This window comes from Phragmites australis, chromosome 21 (assembly GCF_958298935.1).
Source record: "Phragmites australis chromosome 21, lpPhrAust1.1, whole genome shotgun sequence".
NCBI classification, from domain to species: Eukaryota; Viridiplantae; Streptophyta; class Magnoliopsida; order Poales; family Poaceae; genus Phragmites; species Phragmites australis.
Window position 1 is genome coordinate 7,453,438 of NC_084941.1, and position 16,264 is coordinate 7,469,701.

At 41.1% G+C, this 16,264-nt stretch overlaps 2 protein-coding genes across 2 annotated transcripts; one reads left to right on the forward strand and one right to left on the reverse strand.

The window, feature by feature from the left end:
* The first annotated feature begins 2,562 nt into the window (after nucleotides 1-2,562).
* LOC133903451 (pre-mRNA-processing factor 19-like) lies at nucleotides 2,563-11,712 on the forward strand. The gene is made up of 17 exons (XM_062344837.1): nucleotides 2,563-2,751; nucleotides 2,846-2,931; nucleotides 3,020-3,091; nucleotides 3,998-4,060; nucleotides 4,385-4,471; nucleotides 6,671-6,934; nucleotides 7,037-7,153; nucleotides 7,780-7,875; nucleotides 7,982-8,041; nucleotides 8,853-8,927; nucleotides 9,424-9,528; nucleotides 9,616-9,732; nucleotides 9,839-9,916; nucleotides 9,994-10,090; nucleotides 10,337-10,388; nucleotides 11,003-11,073; nucleotides 11,159-11,712. The coding sequence occupies exons 1-17, from the start codon at nucleotides 2,739-2,741 to the stop codon at nucleotides 11,287-11,289; spliced, it is 1,584 nt and encodes a 527-aa protein (XP_062200821.1). The 5' UTR covers nucleotides 2,563-2,738; the 3' UTR covers nucleotides 11,290-11,712.
* A 1,103-nt stretch (nucleotides 11,713-12,815) lies between these two features.
* LOC133903675 (receptor-like protein 19) lies at nucleotides 12,816-15,895 on the reverse strand. Its single transcript, XM_062345112.1, is given in 2 exon segments — nucleotides 12,816-12,920; nucleotides 12,922-15,895. Coding segments are annotated over 2 exon segments (1,029 nt in total). The 5' UTR covers nucleotides 13,846-15,895.
* Nucleotides 15,896-16,264: the final 369 nt, after the last annotated feature.

A 16,264-nucleotide genomic window follows, 5' to 3' on the forward strand; every position in this document is an offset into this window, starting at 1 on the left:
TATTATTTTATTTTCTAATTCCCAATTACTATTAACAAAATGAGCAACAACACTAAGATAATCCTCTCTAGCCCTACCTACCCATATGTCCGAGGTCAAAGCAACTGAAAATGTACATATTTGCAACATTTCTTTAAACTTGCTACGACACATATTGTAGTATTTTACCATATCCCTACTAGTATTTTACCATATCTCTACTAGTTGTTTGTCTAAAAATATGCATGAACCTAGGATTATGAGCTTGCTTAATGTAATCTTCAAATGCAAGAGACTCACCGATGTTTAGCGGTAGATCCGCTCTTGCAATGAAGCGGCGCAACGCTTTTCGAGCATTGGCAGAGTCGTACTCACAATGACGAATAGAGTCATCGGGGTTGTATTGCAGCACCGTCTACTTCATGGTTGCTCCACTCTTTCGCTTGCAAGTTGTGGCGTACCTCCTCAAATGTCCCATTTCACTTGAGGGCTTTACAGATAATTCATGTTTGCAAATATAACACCTAGTATACCTGATACTTACCCCATCTTCCTCTCTGTAGAATCTTTCAAAATCTTGCCAAACTTCGCAAGTACCATATCTTGATTTTTTAGAGCCGGTGCTTGCTGATACGTGTGCACTTGTAGAGTCTGATGATAGAGGTGCTACATGTTCACTGTCGGGTCCATCATCACCTGCAACACTGATATTAAAGGGACTATAATTCCCTATGAGTGCTTAGAGAAAAAATCACGATCTATGGATATATTATGATCATGATCACTAGTATCTATGATCAATGTCGAATGACACTAAAAGAAATACAAATATTCAGAGTTAGAAATAATCAATTAATAAAACTAATAATAAAACACGAATGAACAATGATACAAAAAATCACCAAGATTTCTTCAACGTCAAGATAGCAGGATGACGGTTTTGGAATTACTCGGATTTTTGGCAACAATTCGAACTAATTTTGCCAAATTATCGCTAATTCGAACTTTGAGACAAGAATAAGAGGAGAAAACAAGAGAACAAATGGTGTTGTTGATGTGCAATGGAAGGGTAGGGTTATCCTCTATTTATAGGTGAAAAATAGTAATTTTTGCAATTTTTTTTTGAATTTTTTGAAGCTCAAACGGTCACCAAACAGCTATAAAATTCAAAAATACCGAGTTAACGGGTTAAACAGGCTGTTCCATGCCTATTTAACCAGTTAAACCCGCGTGCCTCCACGTGCTGGGCCCACGCACAACAGCTATAGCTGGCCTAGGCGTGCCCGCTGGGCCGTGCTGCGCCGGACCGACCATGCCACCGCGTGCCGCCTGAGCCGCCGCGTGCTGTGCCAGGTGGGTCGTGCCTCTTGGGCTACCACGTGGGTTCGAGCCGGTTCGGGCCATGCTTGTGCTTGCCCGGGTTGGGTCGTGCCCGTACCGGCCCGAAGAATACGGACCCGTCGTGCCCCGCGCTCGACCTAGACACGGCCTGAGGCCTTGCGCCGTGTTGGCCTGATCCATCTAGCCTCAGGATGGACCGTGCTTAGATTGTGCCTACAATATCGTGCTTTAGATCGGTCCAGTAAATATGACCCATTTAGACATCTTTAATCCCTCGGCCCTTCCTGCTGGATCTTCGAGCCCATGGATTCGGGGCGCGTTGGCAAGAATGGATGTACGTCCCTAGTTCGCTTGGCGTTTGTTGGTAGACTAACACGGGCACGGGCGGCGTGTTTGGTTTTAGTCCACTAAGCCAAAATTTGGCACCGCTAAAATCTAGACATGGCCAAATCACAGAAAAAAGTGTTCGGATTATAGCCAAACCAATTCATGGCTACAACCAAAATCTGGAGACGAGAAGTGACCTTTGCATGACGGTCATGCCAAGTTTTACTAAATTTGAGAGTATGACATATGAGTTTATATGTCATTAATTTTTTTACATCAAAATATAGTAAAAATGGATCTTATTTTGTTAAAAAAATTACAAAGAATACGGTGATGCAAACCTTCGGCTATTTACTTTCGCAGCTGAGACCAAATTTGTCTAGACTGATTAAATTTTGACAACAAACTAAATGGAGGCCGAATCACATGGGCGTGCCAAAATTTGGTCGGGCTTTTTGGGGCCTGCATCCAAACACGCCTCCAGAGCCCAATGCCAGGAGGCCCCGCCTACCCAGTCCAGGACAAACGGCATGGGCCGAAAGACATCGTGCTTTTCAGAGACTTGGGTCTGTTCTTGCACGGGCGGGCCATCAGTCGAAGGGGAGTTGAGTTTTGGGCTGTGCTGTGATGGATGGATGGATCAGGTCTAAGAAGCCCATGACTATATCAGCTGAGTATAGAGTTGAAATTTTTTAAAATAGACGTATACATTTACAATTTTTCAGATTTAAAAATATAAACTAAAAAATTCGCTGAACAAAAATGTCCACTTTTGCTACTAGAAAAAGACACCGCGTTCTCTCTCTCTCAAAAAAGAAAAGACAAAGCGAAATTCAAGGGCATGTTTGCAATTATTCAGAAGCCAAGTGCGTTTTCTGCAATCTTTCCCATCTCGGCGCCAACCCAAGAGGACTAAAACGAAAAGAACCCAGGATGGCAAAATTTCCCACTCCACTCGAATTAAACCCTAGCGGCTAAAACTTGCTCCCGGCCGCCGCCTCCCGTCACCGGCGTCGCCACGAGGTCGCAGCCCGGGAGGCTCGAGGCGCTCTCCCTCTATCTCCGGCGCATCCTTCGCCCTCTCCGCCGCCATGATCTGTGCAAGTACGCTTCCCTGCCTCGCATCTCTGTCTCGAAACCCTAGCTTCTCCGATCCGTCGCTTCGTGCGCTGACTCGTCTCATGTGGCTTCTCCGTAGTCTCCGGCGAGGTGCCGGACGAGCCGGTGGTGTCCAAGAAGTCGGGTCTCCTCTTCGAGCGGCGGCTCATCGAGCGCTACATTGAGGTCGGTTAGCTCTGTCTCAGATCTCGCGTTGCATTTTTTTATTGGAAAAATTGTTATCTCCAAATTTATGTGGTGGCGGTGATGGCAGGACCATGGCAAGTGTCCGGTCACCAAGGAGGAGCTCACCATGGATGATATCGTGCCGGTCAAGACGAACAAGGTAAGGCTTCTGTGGTATGCTAACAAATTTTATTTAGAAATTGTTGAAACGGTAGTTTCCAGTGGCATGTGGTGTGGAGTACCAGAGTAGCCAGTTCGCGTCTTACTGTCTTGTAAGGTTGCTTATGATATTTCTTGAGCAAGGCTGAGAGGAGATCCCTTGGCATCATATAAGGAAGGAAACTAAAGTGCACTACAAGATTCTTGTAAAGTAACAACAGAGAGCTGCCAAGGCATATTGCCAGCCTAATCCTTACTACTTCGGTAGATATTTCATGTATGAGTTGTGAGATTAAGAATCAATTTCACCGCTACATAATCTTGTACATATCAATATTTTCCTTTGTTGGGTGGTGGATTCACCTTTGCGGCTCAGATACATGTGGAAACAATGATATTAGGGTTCCAGTTCTCCTTCGTAGGAGATTATATACATGTTTAATCCAAGAACCATTTTTTATTCTTTTATGTTTTCTTTTCCCATGATACTGTTAGAACACCCTATCCAGTAGCTGAAAAGGAATACACATATGCTGAAGTTGTAGTTCTTTTGCTATTTTCTATGCAAAAGTACTTTCTAAATAAAATCATTCTCTAGAAAATTCATGAAATAACTTCACCAAAAAGTTCTTACATAAGGCTGTGCCCTTAAAACATCAGATCGTTGTACTGAAGTTCGAAGGTATAAATGGACACACTTGTTGTATTAACGATGGAATTTGATTTTGTGTACTCCATTTGCACACCTGCATTAGCACTGATAGCTGTATTTGATTAGGAGCAGTGGAGCACACCATTTGTCATACTTATTAGTTTAATAACTCTGATAGTCTCATGTGACCCTGAAATATTTGAATTACTGTTGTCCCAATCTGCAAAAACTCTTCAAGAACACTATTCTTCGCAGGTTGTGAAGCCCAGGCCTTTGCAGGCTGCAAGCATTCCAGGTCTCCTTGGGATTTTTCAAAACGTAAGGGGTTCTTTAAAGTTGTTTCTGAACTGTTGATAATATTTCTTCTATTGTTTAATTAACATTCATATTTCATAGTATGCTGTTATAATTGAAAAGTTGAATATAAATGCAGACCTTATTAGAGAAGAAACTGGAAATTCCTTTGATGGTTCTTTTGTTCCGTGATTGTGGGTAACTGCACAGTGTGCTTACTGCTGAATCATCATCGAACATAATATCTTTATTTTACTGATCCATATTATGCTACTATGGTGTGTCCAAAACTTATAATCATGTTCCACTCTAGCTCTCAGTAGAACTTGTTTTTCTTGGGTTTTGCAGGAGTGGGATGCTCTCATGCTTTCTAATTTTGCTTTGGAGCAGCAGCTTCACACAGCAAGACAAGAACTTAGTCATGCGCTGTACCAGGTCTTTCTTTCACCTATGTATTTTTTTTTATCGTAACGTGTTTAAGTAAAATGTTATAATTTTCTTGGAACAATATGAGTGTTTAATATTAGCATAGCTTAAGTCCGTCAATTCGGTTTATCAAGGGCCTGTTTGGCAGAATTTGAGCTTCTCCTTAGCTTCGTAGCTGGAGCATACCACTTCACTTGAGGAATCTGTGTTTCTTTGCTTGTGGCAACACTAGGTGCACTGTGATGCTGAATCATTCGTCAACTGAACTGTGTTTCCTTGCTTTTATATTTATACACAGTAAATTTGACTTATAATTCTTATTTGGAAATGTAGACTTTGTTTTTAGAGGACTTTTTGAATCAGGATTAGTTATCCCCAATTTCAATTTATATTTTGGACCTATGGTAAACATATTAGTCCGATAACAAAAACGAAAAAAAGTGTGGTTTTGGACATTGGCACAAGGGGTGAAAACGGTTTGGATAGTTTCCGGCCGATCCGAGTCGGAATTGGGAACAGATAGATTTTTCGGAATCGGCATCTGATATTTTTGGTTCAGAATTGGCATCGGAAAGCCCAGTTCCAATGCTCTCAAAATTCAAAACATTATTGAAATAATAATGAAAAAAAATCTACACTATATGGTGTAGAGGATCCTATAATCTAGCCCTAAAAAAAATTTCAATTGCAAATATGATCTGTACAATGAGAAACAAAAAAGACAAAATCCGTTGTACACAGTCTGGCATATTTTTGTCCTCAAATCATATTTTTATATGATTTTTTTTTGAGAGCTAGATTATAGTATCCTCTACGTTATCAAAATTTTTCATGATAAATTCGATAGTGTTTTGAATTTTGAGAGCAAGAGAACAAAGTATTTTTTTTTTATTTTTAAACGTGTTGCCTGTTCTCTCTCTATCGTTAGCTGCCCCAAGGAAGGCTCTCCTTTCCATTTGTGTATATGTTATCTTTAGTATTTTACTAGCTTTGTGAGTTCGTGATGAACTTAAGTTTAAATATGTACTAAGTACCGTGTGAACTTGTACCAAGCATAACGTGTGAGCTTGTGAAGTTGTGATGAACTAAGTTATGTTTATTATCCAAGTGATCAAGTGTATGAATTATGTTATCTTAGCTATTGCGTAGTAACTTACTAGTATGAATATGTTCTTTGCTTTTGTTATGGTCTTACATACAATTTAAGTGCTCTTTCATGTTCCGGTAAATATTCGCCGGCCGTATTCGTTTTTGATCCATATTCGTTTTGTATTCGTTTCCGACATTATCTGTGATCATATTCGTATCCAAACTATCCGTATTCGAATCCATTTCCGGCAAAAAATATGGTTTCAAATACAGTGGAGGCTCGAGTTATTTTCATCCCTAATTGGCACTGTCCCCAAAGCTCAATTTTGACTAATAATTTCTAATAGATTATATTTTTGAAATATATCAAAATTATAATAGTATGAAACTACTTTTAGCGGAAAATCTTCTCATATCTTTTCCAAATGTTCAATCTCAATACACAAAAAGTAGATGATTAAGGTTTAGATAGTTTGACTGCACGTGACCCAAACATCACCTTTTTGTGATGGGAGGGAATACCATTTTTTGTTTTTGTTATTCATCTAGGTTCTCTTGCTGGTTGGCCTTCAGAGGAACTAGTGCTTGACATTGACAACCGAAATTTATCTTGTATGCTTGTAGTTGTGCATATGTTGGATGTGATGGTTGTTGAGTTAACAAGACTGGACATGTTACGAAGTGGTTAATTCTGTTAGCCGTTATGTGTTAACCTTTCTAACTAGAGTGCATACAGCAAATGACTTCATAGTTATTTCTGGTAGTGAAATTGGTCTGCGGATTATGTTCCTGTAAGCTGAATTAGTGATACGTGATGCTATTCTTATTTCTTTTTTCATAACGAGAATGTATGTAATGATGTTATTGGGTTGGTCTGTGTTAATGCTGAGTTGAAGCTAGAAAACAACTTAGTAAGGCATGCTGTTTCTTTATATCTGCCTTAATTTCTTCAACATTTGATTAAATCTCCATATGTTCATTTTCATTTCCTCTATAATTTTCTGCATTTTGAAGATTAGACATTGAGTTCTTTCTAGACTAATTTATATATTTTTTGGTTATATTATAGAACATTACCTGGCAACTGATCTGTTTACTTTTTTTTTTTGCCCCTCGCAGCATGATGCTGCCTGCCGTGTTATAGCCAGATTGAAGAAGGAAAGAGATGAGGCTAGAACGCTTTTGGCTCAAGCTGAGAGACAGATTCCAGCATCCGTTGTAGGAGCTGCTCCTGCACCTGTTGTTTCCAATGGAAAAAGAGCAGCAATGGAAGATGAAATTGGTCCTGACGGGAAGAAGATTCATCCTGGTATCAACGCTATCATGATTGATGAACTTACAGAGTGTAATACCATGCTTTCAGCACAACGTAAGAAAAGACAGGTATGCATGGTGCTCCATATCAACACTAAAAAGTAGAACAAGGTCTAAAGTATGTGTGCATTAGTTTTACTTTAAGCAATGGTTCTTTCTGTTTCCTCTCAGGTTCCACCGTCCCTGGCGCCGATCGATGCACTTGAGAGATATACTCAGATCTCCAGCCATCCACTTCATAAGACAAACAAACCAGGCATTTTATCCATGGACATCCATCCTTCGAAGGTTAGTTTGTTCCTATGCCTTGCTTTGAAAGTTTGAATATCATATATTGTTCTTACTGGACTTAAGAATTCACATTGTTGTAATAGCACAGCAATCGATCACTTTTATCTGTCAATGCGATGCATTATGTTGGACCTGGATTAGTAATCCTGGACAAATTAGTGGCCTAAATTGGTCCATACAAGGTTATTTACATGCTGTGAAATCATTGTTCAGGTAACATAGTTAGCTTCAAGCTCGATTTTCTTGTGGCACCTCCCTAAAGAAGTGCCTTTTGATTAGAGTATGCTCTATATGGGGGGTGCCCATGGCACCTCATCTTGTCATTTGTTTCCCATTTTCCTTAGGCCAAAGTGTTTGGAGTATGCTCTGTATGAACTTTGGTCCTGGATGTGGTATATCCATGTTAAAGCAAGCCAGTGCTTTGTTCTTGATGCTACACCCTTCTCAGAAAATGTTGAGTTATATTCTATTATATTCACTGGTTTCAGTTATCATCATGACTTGAGTATTGATGTAGTTTAGTTTTATTGGCAGCTTTGCATATTTTAACTTTATTGTTGATGAATTGATGGAGAATTTTGATACATTTGTTCATTTATTTGATTCTTATCATGGATTAACAGGACATTGTTGCAACTGGGGGTATCGATACAAATGCAGTACTCTTTGATCGGCAATCCGGTCAAATTTTGTGCACGCTTACTGGTCACTCAAAGAAGGTCTTCCTCCCATGTGCTTTTGAATTTTGTTGCATCCTCTATATGGTTTTTTTTCCTCACATCTTTCTAAAGTATTGTCATAACGTTAGAACTTTCCATTACGCAGATAACCAGTTTGAAATTTGTTCCTCGGGATGAACTCTTTGTAACTGGATCAGCAGATAAGGTAAGTCCGGCTTTAATCGGTATAAGTAATCACTGAAATATTACGTCATATTAATCACATAACTACATCTCTTCTGGCTTGAATTTAGACCAACTGAACTTCTGATTTCACAGTGTACTGGGTTGTTTTCGATTTCAAACCAACTAAACAATGTCTGAGGCCAGTAGGCTGCCAACTAACCCATAGAAACCAACCAGTGGTTCAAATATCTAAGAACTCTAATACTCTTCCACCATTTGGATCAATTGCGCACGGGGCATGGTCCATAAGGCCACTATTGTTAACTTGCCCATCATCCGAGCGCACATCGGCAGATCGACCTTACGCCTGTTAGTCAATTCCAGGGGGATTCACATGTGCACTACTTATACTAGTGTGTAGTGAAGTAGTGAGATGATAGTCGCAAGGTGATTCGGCTTCAAAGAATTTAAGTTCTTTCTGTATCTCATGTGTTTATGTTGACTATACTTGTAGCCACTTATTTTGGATAATGTATTGTCTTGAGGAGGTCCCCTGAGTTTTGAATGTGTTCAGTTGAATCGAGGTCCATATGGCTTGCAATGAATTAACCGAGAAGATTTCAGATCAAAATCAAAGTGGAACTTGTTACAGTTTTTCTTGAGCTCTTGATGCTATTATCATCGTTTTGCTTTAGTTGTCACAGTGTGGTGAAATTAGTGATGGAAAACAGCCCAGACCTTTTTGGCTTATAGCAAGAGATTAGAAAACTATAACTTTGTTGCAGTTCAGTTATCTGATTATATCAGTTTTAGCAGTTTATGCTTTGCTGATTTATTTGCAAACCTTGCAGACTGTTCGCATTTGGCAAGGGAGCGAGGATGGAAACTATAACTGCATCCATACATTGAAAGATCATACTGCTGAGGTTAGTATTTTGGTGGATCTTGCTTCTGCAATGGTGCTCACATGTTTGATCCTACAATTTTCCTGTCTTTAGAAGTATGGTTTGCTCTGATAGCGGGTAACCTGCTCTATGCATGGATTCATCATTCCTTTCTAATTGCATTCAGATTGACATTGCTGTAAATGTGGCAATGTTTACAAATTTTCTATTTGTATTGATTGAATGCCTTCTGGGTTTGAGGTAACAATCAATGGTCCGAGATGAAAGTTTGTAAGTTATAATTTGCTACATATTTTCTGATGGCTAACTCTGATATGCAACATATTTTCGACCATCCAGTTTTTTTTATTGTTTCACTTTAGCTGTTTTGGCTAATTTGTGTAATCACAGAAATGTGTGAAACTGCCCCCTTTCTTTGTTCTTTTGCCATACTTCTTTTATATTATAGCAGTCCTTGGCACTTTGTGTCTATACCTTTTTTAGTAAAAGCCCAGGTTTCCTTTTTGGAATCTATCAGGTTGAAGCTGTTACAGTCCATGCGACTCAGAAGTACTTCGTGACTGCTTCCAAGGATAACTCGTGGTGCTTCTATGATATTTCAACAGGATCCTGCCTCACACAGGTTCCCTTCTTTCTCTCACACATGCACATGCATATATTATTACTCCCCATGAATGTACATACCAATGTGCATGATTATTTTTACCAGGTTGGTGAGGCTTCAGGACAAGAGGGATATACATCTGCATCTTTCCATCCAGATGGTCTTATCCTTGGAACAGGAACTACTGATGCTATTGTCAAAATTTGGGATGTGAAGACTCAGGTATGATATGGTATTATGGTATCACTTTATTCAAGAATGTGTTTTAGGTGATCGTACCTTGAAACACCTTTGCTAAATGAACCATTTATTATCTGTACTTCTGTAGTCAAATGTTGCAAAGTTTGAGGGGCATGTTGGACCAGTCACCGCTATGTCTTTCTCTGAAAATGGTTACTTCCTAGCGGTATGTATATTTCCATAAAGCAATGTGCACAATGTTGAATTTCTTTGTTTTTCTGACATTTTGCCATCACTTTGCAGACGGCTGCTCTTGATGGTGTCAAGCTTTGGGATCTTCGGAAATTAAGAAATTTTAGGACGTTCTCTCCCTATGATTCGGACACGCCAACCAATGCTGGTAAGGAGCTTACAAGATCGTGAACAGCGAATGGTGCACATGCTTGCATATTTGTAGTTAGAGCTAATGGGACATGGTCACTTGATTTATGAAATTCACCATGTACATGTTAACTCATGGACAACTTCTGATACTCTTTTGTCCTTCGATGTGGAATTTGGAATGTGCCTGCTTCCTGTAGAATTTATTGGTTCTTTAAAATGGGTTTAATCATATGTATGTATAACTTTCTTTTTTGTCCTGCAGTGGAATTTGATTTTAGTGGAAGCTATCTTGCCATTGGTGGTTCAGATATAAGGTATGTTCTAGTAACCTGTAATGACTAGTATATGAGAGTGCTTGATTTCCTGTCACTTGAATTGAGGAGGAATTCCTATGTTTAATCCAGACAAACTAAATGGACCTCCAGTTTAGAGGCAGGTTACTTGATGCTCTCTAGTGGTCTTTTGTTAGTCATTGAGCATAAAATGGTTGTGCTACACTGCATTTGTCCGAAGCAGCTCATTTGGGCATTATTTGTTTAAACATTATTGACTTTAAAATTTATTGTTTTTGTGTGTACTATGATCTTGCTTATTCCAAGAGCGACTGCTCGAAATGCAATGCTTGACTTTGATTCACTGCAAAGTAATGCACATCATTCGTTGGTTTCTGGCTGGCACAGATGGTGTTAAATTGATTGACTATGGCAAACCACTCTGTCGTGTATCTGCATCATTATATTTTTGTTGCATAAAGAGTATGCACTCCATAACTCCATGTGTTAGTCAAATCCTACCATGATATAGTCAGTAACACTCTTACTATAAATCTTACCTTAACCTCCTATGTTACACAATATAAAATCTCTTCTTGATCGTCATATTATTTCGTAAAAATTGAAAGATTATGATCTTTTGTTTGTGTTTGTAGGGTTTACCAAGTAGCCAATGTTAAGGTCGAATGGAATGTTATCAAGACATTACCGGATCTATCAGGAACAGGTTTGTCCCTCTTTCTGGCAGAGTTTGATTGCCATTTCTACTTGGGGCAGAACAACTTATTGTTCTGACATTTGTCCTTCCACAGGGAAAGTAACTTCTGTGAAGTTTGGAGCCGATTCCAAGTACATTGCCGTGGGTTCTATGGACCGGAACCTACGGATATTTGGGCTCCCCGGAGATGACCAAATGGACGATTCAAAATCATCAGCTGAGTGAGGAAATCCATTGCACCTGTTTTTTTTACTTTTGCGGTGCTCCTCGGGCTGTCTTTTGAAAGCGAATAGACTGCATGTGCATGGATACATCACCACAAGAGGGAAGGAAGATCCATGCAGGGGGCACGGGTCTGAGCTTCGGTCGGTGTAAACAAGTTGTGGCATTATTGTATTGTAGGCCTTAGTAATTTATGAAGTTTGTTTTGAAGATGAATACGATGCTAAAGTCCTCGCGCGTAGAGATGTTGCTCAGACCAATGATCCAGAACAAGTTTCATGTTTCCTCCAGAATAGATGCACTGATTCAGTGTCTACATGGATGAGATTTTTTAGCTTCATATGAGTGAGATACAAATTGGCATGTAGCTGTGGCATTATTGTATTGTAGGCCTTAGTAATTTATGAAGTTTGTTTTGAAGATGAATATGATGCTAAAGTTCTCGCGCGCAGAGATGTTGCTCAGACCAATGATACAGAACAAGTTTCATGTTTCCTCCAGCGTAGACGCACTGATTCAGTGTCTACATGGTGCTAATTATGTTCACCGAGGTCAGAGACTTGCTATTCCTTGGCTAGCTGACTGAGCCGAAAACGGTCAGTTAGCCCATGGTCAGGAGGCCCAAACGAAAGATAAAGGTGGCGGTGAGAGCGACATGGAAGTACAGCAACAACCATGGGGACTTCATCGCTGGCTTCCATCACAACCCATAGGCTCCGCAATTGAGACTTCATCGCTGGCCTCCATCACAGCCCACAGGCTCCGCAACCGAGCCTCGAGGAAAGCCGACTCACTCAACCTTGCCACCCGCGTTGGCAACCTCTGCTTGTAGTTGGAGGGCTTTCGGAGCTCACCTGTGGCCCGCCATGTACTTGAGCTTTGGTGGCACTACCGTGATCTCCCACTTTGCCATACGGTCTGCGTTGTAGGCACCACATCCGACGTGGCTCAGGCCATGTCATGAGATGGAACCACCCCTCATCCACAACGACCCGGTTGGTCAGTGTCGTCTCGATCTGTAGCAGATGATGAAAGCTGTGAGCCTATGAACGTGTTTTTCGCGCGCACTAGGGCCGACCTCGCCTCCAGCGTGGCGCAACAGCGGGCTTGTCAAGGCTCATCGCCGGCCTGATGCACCCGAAGGTGGCGATGAAGGGTGGCACGATCACCGCGCAGATGAAGGCGTAGGTAAATGGGTGGGAGGACCGTTCATATCGTTCAAAGGCATGGATGTGAGCACAGTGGAGGAGTTTGCCACAACTGTGGGGATCTTGCTGTTCGTTGAGGCGCAAGAGGGATGACGGCTGCCACGACATTACGACTACTCCATGAAAATTAGTTTGGTGCATGAAAGGTGTTATTGCTCGACTGCTTGTGGCAGAAAAAAAATCCTTTTGCAAGTATTTCGGACCTGCTAGAACATTAACAATAACAATTTTCAAGGCTGCAATGATTGTAGATCATCATAAAGGAATTTTTATTACATTTCAATACATAATTAAGAAGAAGGCTTCCTGCCTTTCTCTAGATCATTTTCTAATGGGGATTCCCTGCATCACTACAATTGCAATCACAAACCCTACACCAAATCCCAATCCAGAAAAGAGGAACAACATAATGTCCACATATTTTTTTGTCATAACGATGTGACACCATAGTTGTTGTTGTTGTGTTGATGCACTCTTTTGATAATGGAGGCCCAAACAAACCGCTGTTTCCCATAAATGAGCTATTGGAGAATGTCAAGAAGTGAGGCGACATCGGCATGCTTCCCATCAACCTGTTGTCGGACAAGTTTAATGTTGTGAGAAAGTCTAACGATGCTAGCTCCTGTGAGATCTCCCCAGAAAGCTCATTGGAGGACAGGTCCAGAGCTTCCAATTGGTTCAAATAACCGAGTTGAGATGGAATCGGCCCAGTGAGAAAGTTATGTGAAATGTTGAGCCCATGTAGCAAACCAAGCTCCCCAATAGCTGCAGGGATGCTACCATAGAAAGCATTGTTGGAGAAATCAATGAATACAAGTGTTGTTAGTATCTTCGCAAAGGTGATATCATGTCCCTTATATATGATTGCAGCGGTATATTCATAGGTCATTGTCACTCCTGGCAATTCATGATCCATGATCAATGACGTATTTGGATCCCTAAATATCATTGACATCAAATTCTTAAACCATTGGTCTTGGGGCAATGTGCCATAGAAGCTGTTTGAGGATAGATCAATAATTTTTGCCCTTGGAAATGCACAAGTACTTTTTTCTTCTGCAAGAGATTGTGCGACCTGTCCAAATAACCTGTTGGATCTGAGGACAAGGACTTCAAGTTTATGAAGTGTACTCATCCAACATGGAAAAGAGTCACTGATTTTATTATTTCCAACATCAAAGACCTCCAAGTTTTTGCAAGCAACCAGAGATCTAGGCAACTGCCCTTCAATCCAATTGCCACTGAAATCTAATGCCTCAAAGGAGCAGTCTTCCCTAATATTGTCTGGGAACTCTCCGTGCAGTTGATTTTCTTTTAAGTATAATGACTGCATCCCATTAACATTCTCCATCAAACAAGAAGGGATTGGACCGCTGAAGTTGTTGTAAGAGAGATCAAGGAGCTGTATACTCGTTCCAGCACAAAAGGATGATGGAATTTCTCCAGATAAGTTGTTCCTAGAAGCTGTAAAGAGGGCAACATCACTAAGATGAGAACTGAAATTAGAAGGTATTGATGAGAACTAGTTGTTTGAGTAATCGAGCACTCCTGCAGAGCCTTGAGGTATTGGTATGGCCTCCTCAAACATGTTGTCGCTAGGATCTAAATTCTCTATCGGTAGAGGAAGAAAAGGGGAGTAACCAATACTTGTAATATTATTGTTCCCTAGTTCTAGAACGAAAAGACGTTTCCAAGTCTCCCATACCCACTACGGTATAGCCCCGTGGATTTGGTTATCTGAAAGGTCAATCCAGCGGATTTCATCTTGGTGCCTCAAAAAATTAGGGAATTCATACATGTTGCAACCTTGTAAAGATAAGAATCCGATTTTGGGCAACGATGCAAGTGAAGAGTTATCTTCTCCATCTACCACAACTAGATTATTATCAGAGAGGTCCAAGGTAATAAGGTTTGGCACTTTCCTAAAAGAGGTAAGCTCCATCGTGCCAGAGAAATTGTTTGAATTTAACAATATTACTTGCAATTGTGTTAAGTTTGAAATAGATGACGAAATTTGTCCTGAAAGGTTGTAGTTGCACACCGCTAAATTTCTCAAATACCTCAAGTCACCTATGAAAGAAGGTAGTGATCCTGACAAGCCACAATCATAGAATCGGGGAGTCGTCAAAGATTTTAGGTTTGAAACCCATGATGGTATGGACCCTACTATTCCCTGTCCAGAAATCTGTAATGCACTCAAGGATTTGAGATTAGCAATTGATGAGGGTACCTATCCGAAAAACCCACTTGCACAAAGGCCTAGCTTCCTCAAAGATACAAGATTGCCAATTGAAACTGGTATTATGCCCGATAAATTGGTTCTACCAACATTTAGATTGACCAAATTAGTACTAGTTGAGAAATTTGGCAAGTAACCAGAAATTTCATGATTGTAGTAAAGATCAATTGTCACTAGTTTCTTGTGTTCAAAGATTGCCGATGAGATCCATCTCTAAAAGTAATTGCGGTTAAGTTGGAGATCACTCAAATTGGAGAAGTTGGTCAAGAAATCTGGGATTGGACTTGACAAATGACTATATTGTAGGTCAATAACAGCAAGGGAGTGCAAGCTATGAAGTGAACTACAAATTGGACCTGAGAGATGACAAAATGGTAAGCTAAGAACCTAAAGTTTCGGACAGGACTTGGCTATGGCATTGCACCAGTGCGTCTCGATGCTGGATAGGTCCTCCAAGCCAAGGTGTAGCTCCCTTAAATTGGTAAGGTTTGTGATTAAGGTCTCAATGTTTTGCACTGTGAGCCCATAATTTGAATCTCGACGCATCCAATAAACTTCAGAGAGTAGCTCAGTAGTTTCAAAACCAGTAGAGAGGTCGAGGGATACTAGATTTGTCAAGCTACCGATGCTGGTTGGCACCGGGCCAGAAAAGTTAGAACTAGAGAAGTTGAGATGGGTGAGGCGCTCAAACCCACTTGATGGGAGCTGCGACCCGTTGATGTCATTGTAGGTGAGGTTTAGGTTATCAAGAGAGGTCAGATAGAAAAGTACAGGGTCGAGGCCTCCACTTCTAACCTACGGTTGCCCAAGTCAAGAGAAGCCACGTGGCCTTTGGCATCACCGCAGCGGACACCTGCCCAGCCACAGCAGTCCGTGCTGGCCCTCCATGACCGGAACGCTGTGGTGTTTTTGCTGGTGGTGGCGAACAACCGTTTTAGCCGGAGCAACGCCGATGCCTGATCGGGCAGGCACCTGCCCGGGAACAATGGCGGCGTGGCAAAGATGTGGTTGCCACCAGCAGAAGAAGGGCGAAGAGAGCACATGACGACTACAAGGTGGATTTATATGAGCAGATGCAACACGACTGGTCGTGGCCTGTGATGAGCCATGATGGTGACCATATCGACAGCTAGCTTTGGCTAAAACTTGTTGCAGGTGAGCTTCTTCTTCTTTTGATGTGGGGAGATCAACGTACCGTACCTTGGTTTTTATACACAGTGGCAGCTGGTTTATAGTAAACCCATGCCGAGTACCGATCTGGCGCGCCGTGATTGATGTTTTTGTCTAGTTCGATCCGTGGCTAGTATTAAGGCCGTGATTGATGGTTTGGTTTGGTCAGTCAACGTAGCATGAATATAAATATATATACGAGTAAAATTTTGTTATATGAGTCATTTGTTTGGCCAGCGGCGATAACTCGCGACTTGACCAACTTGGCGACGACGGCAGAGTGGCCGACGGCAACTTGGCGACGACGGCAGATGACAACTTGGCGACGACTTGGCGACTTGACTTGACCGACTTGGGTAAT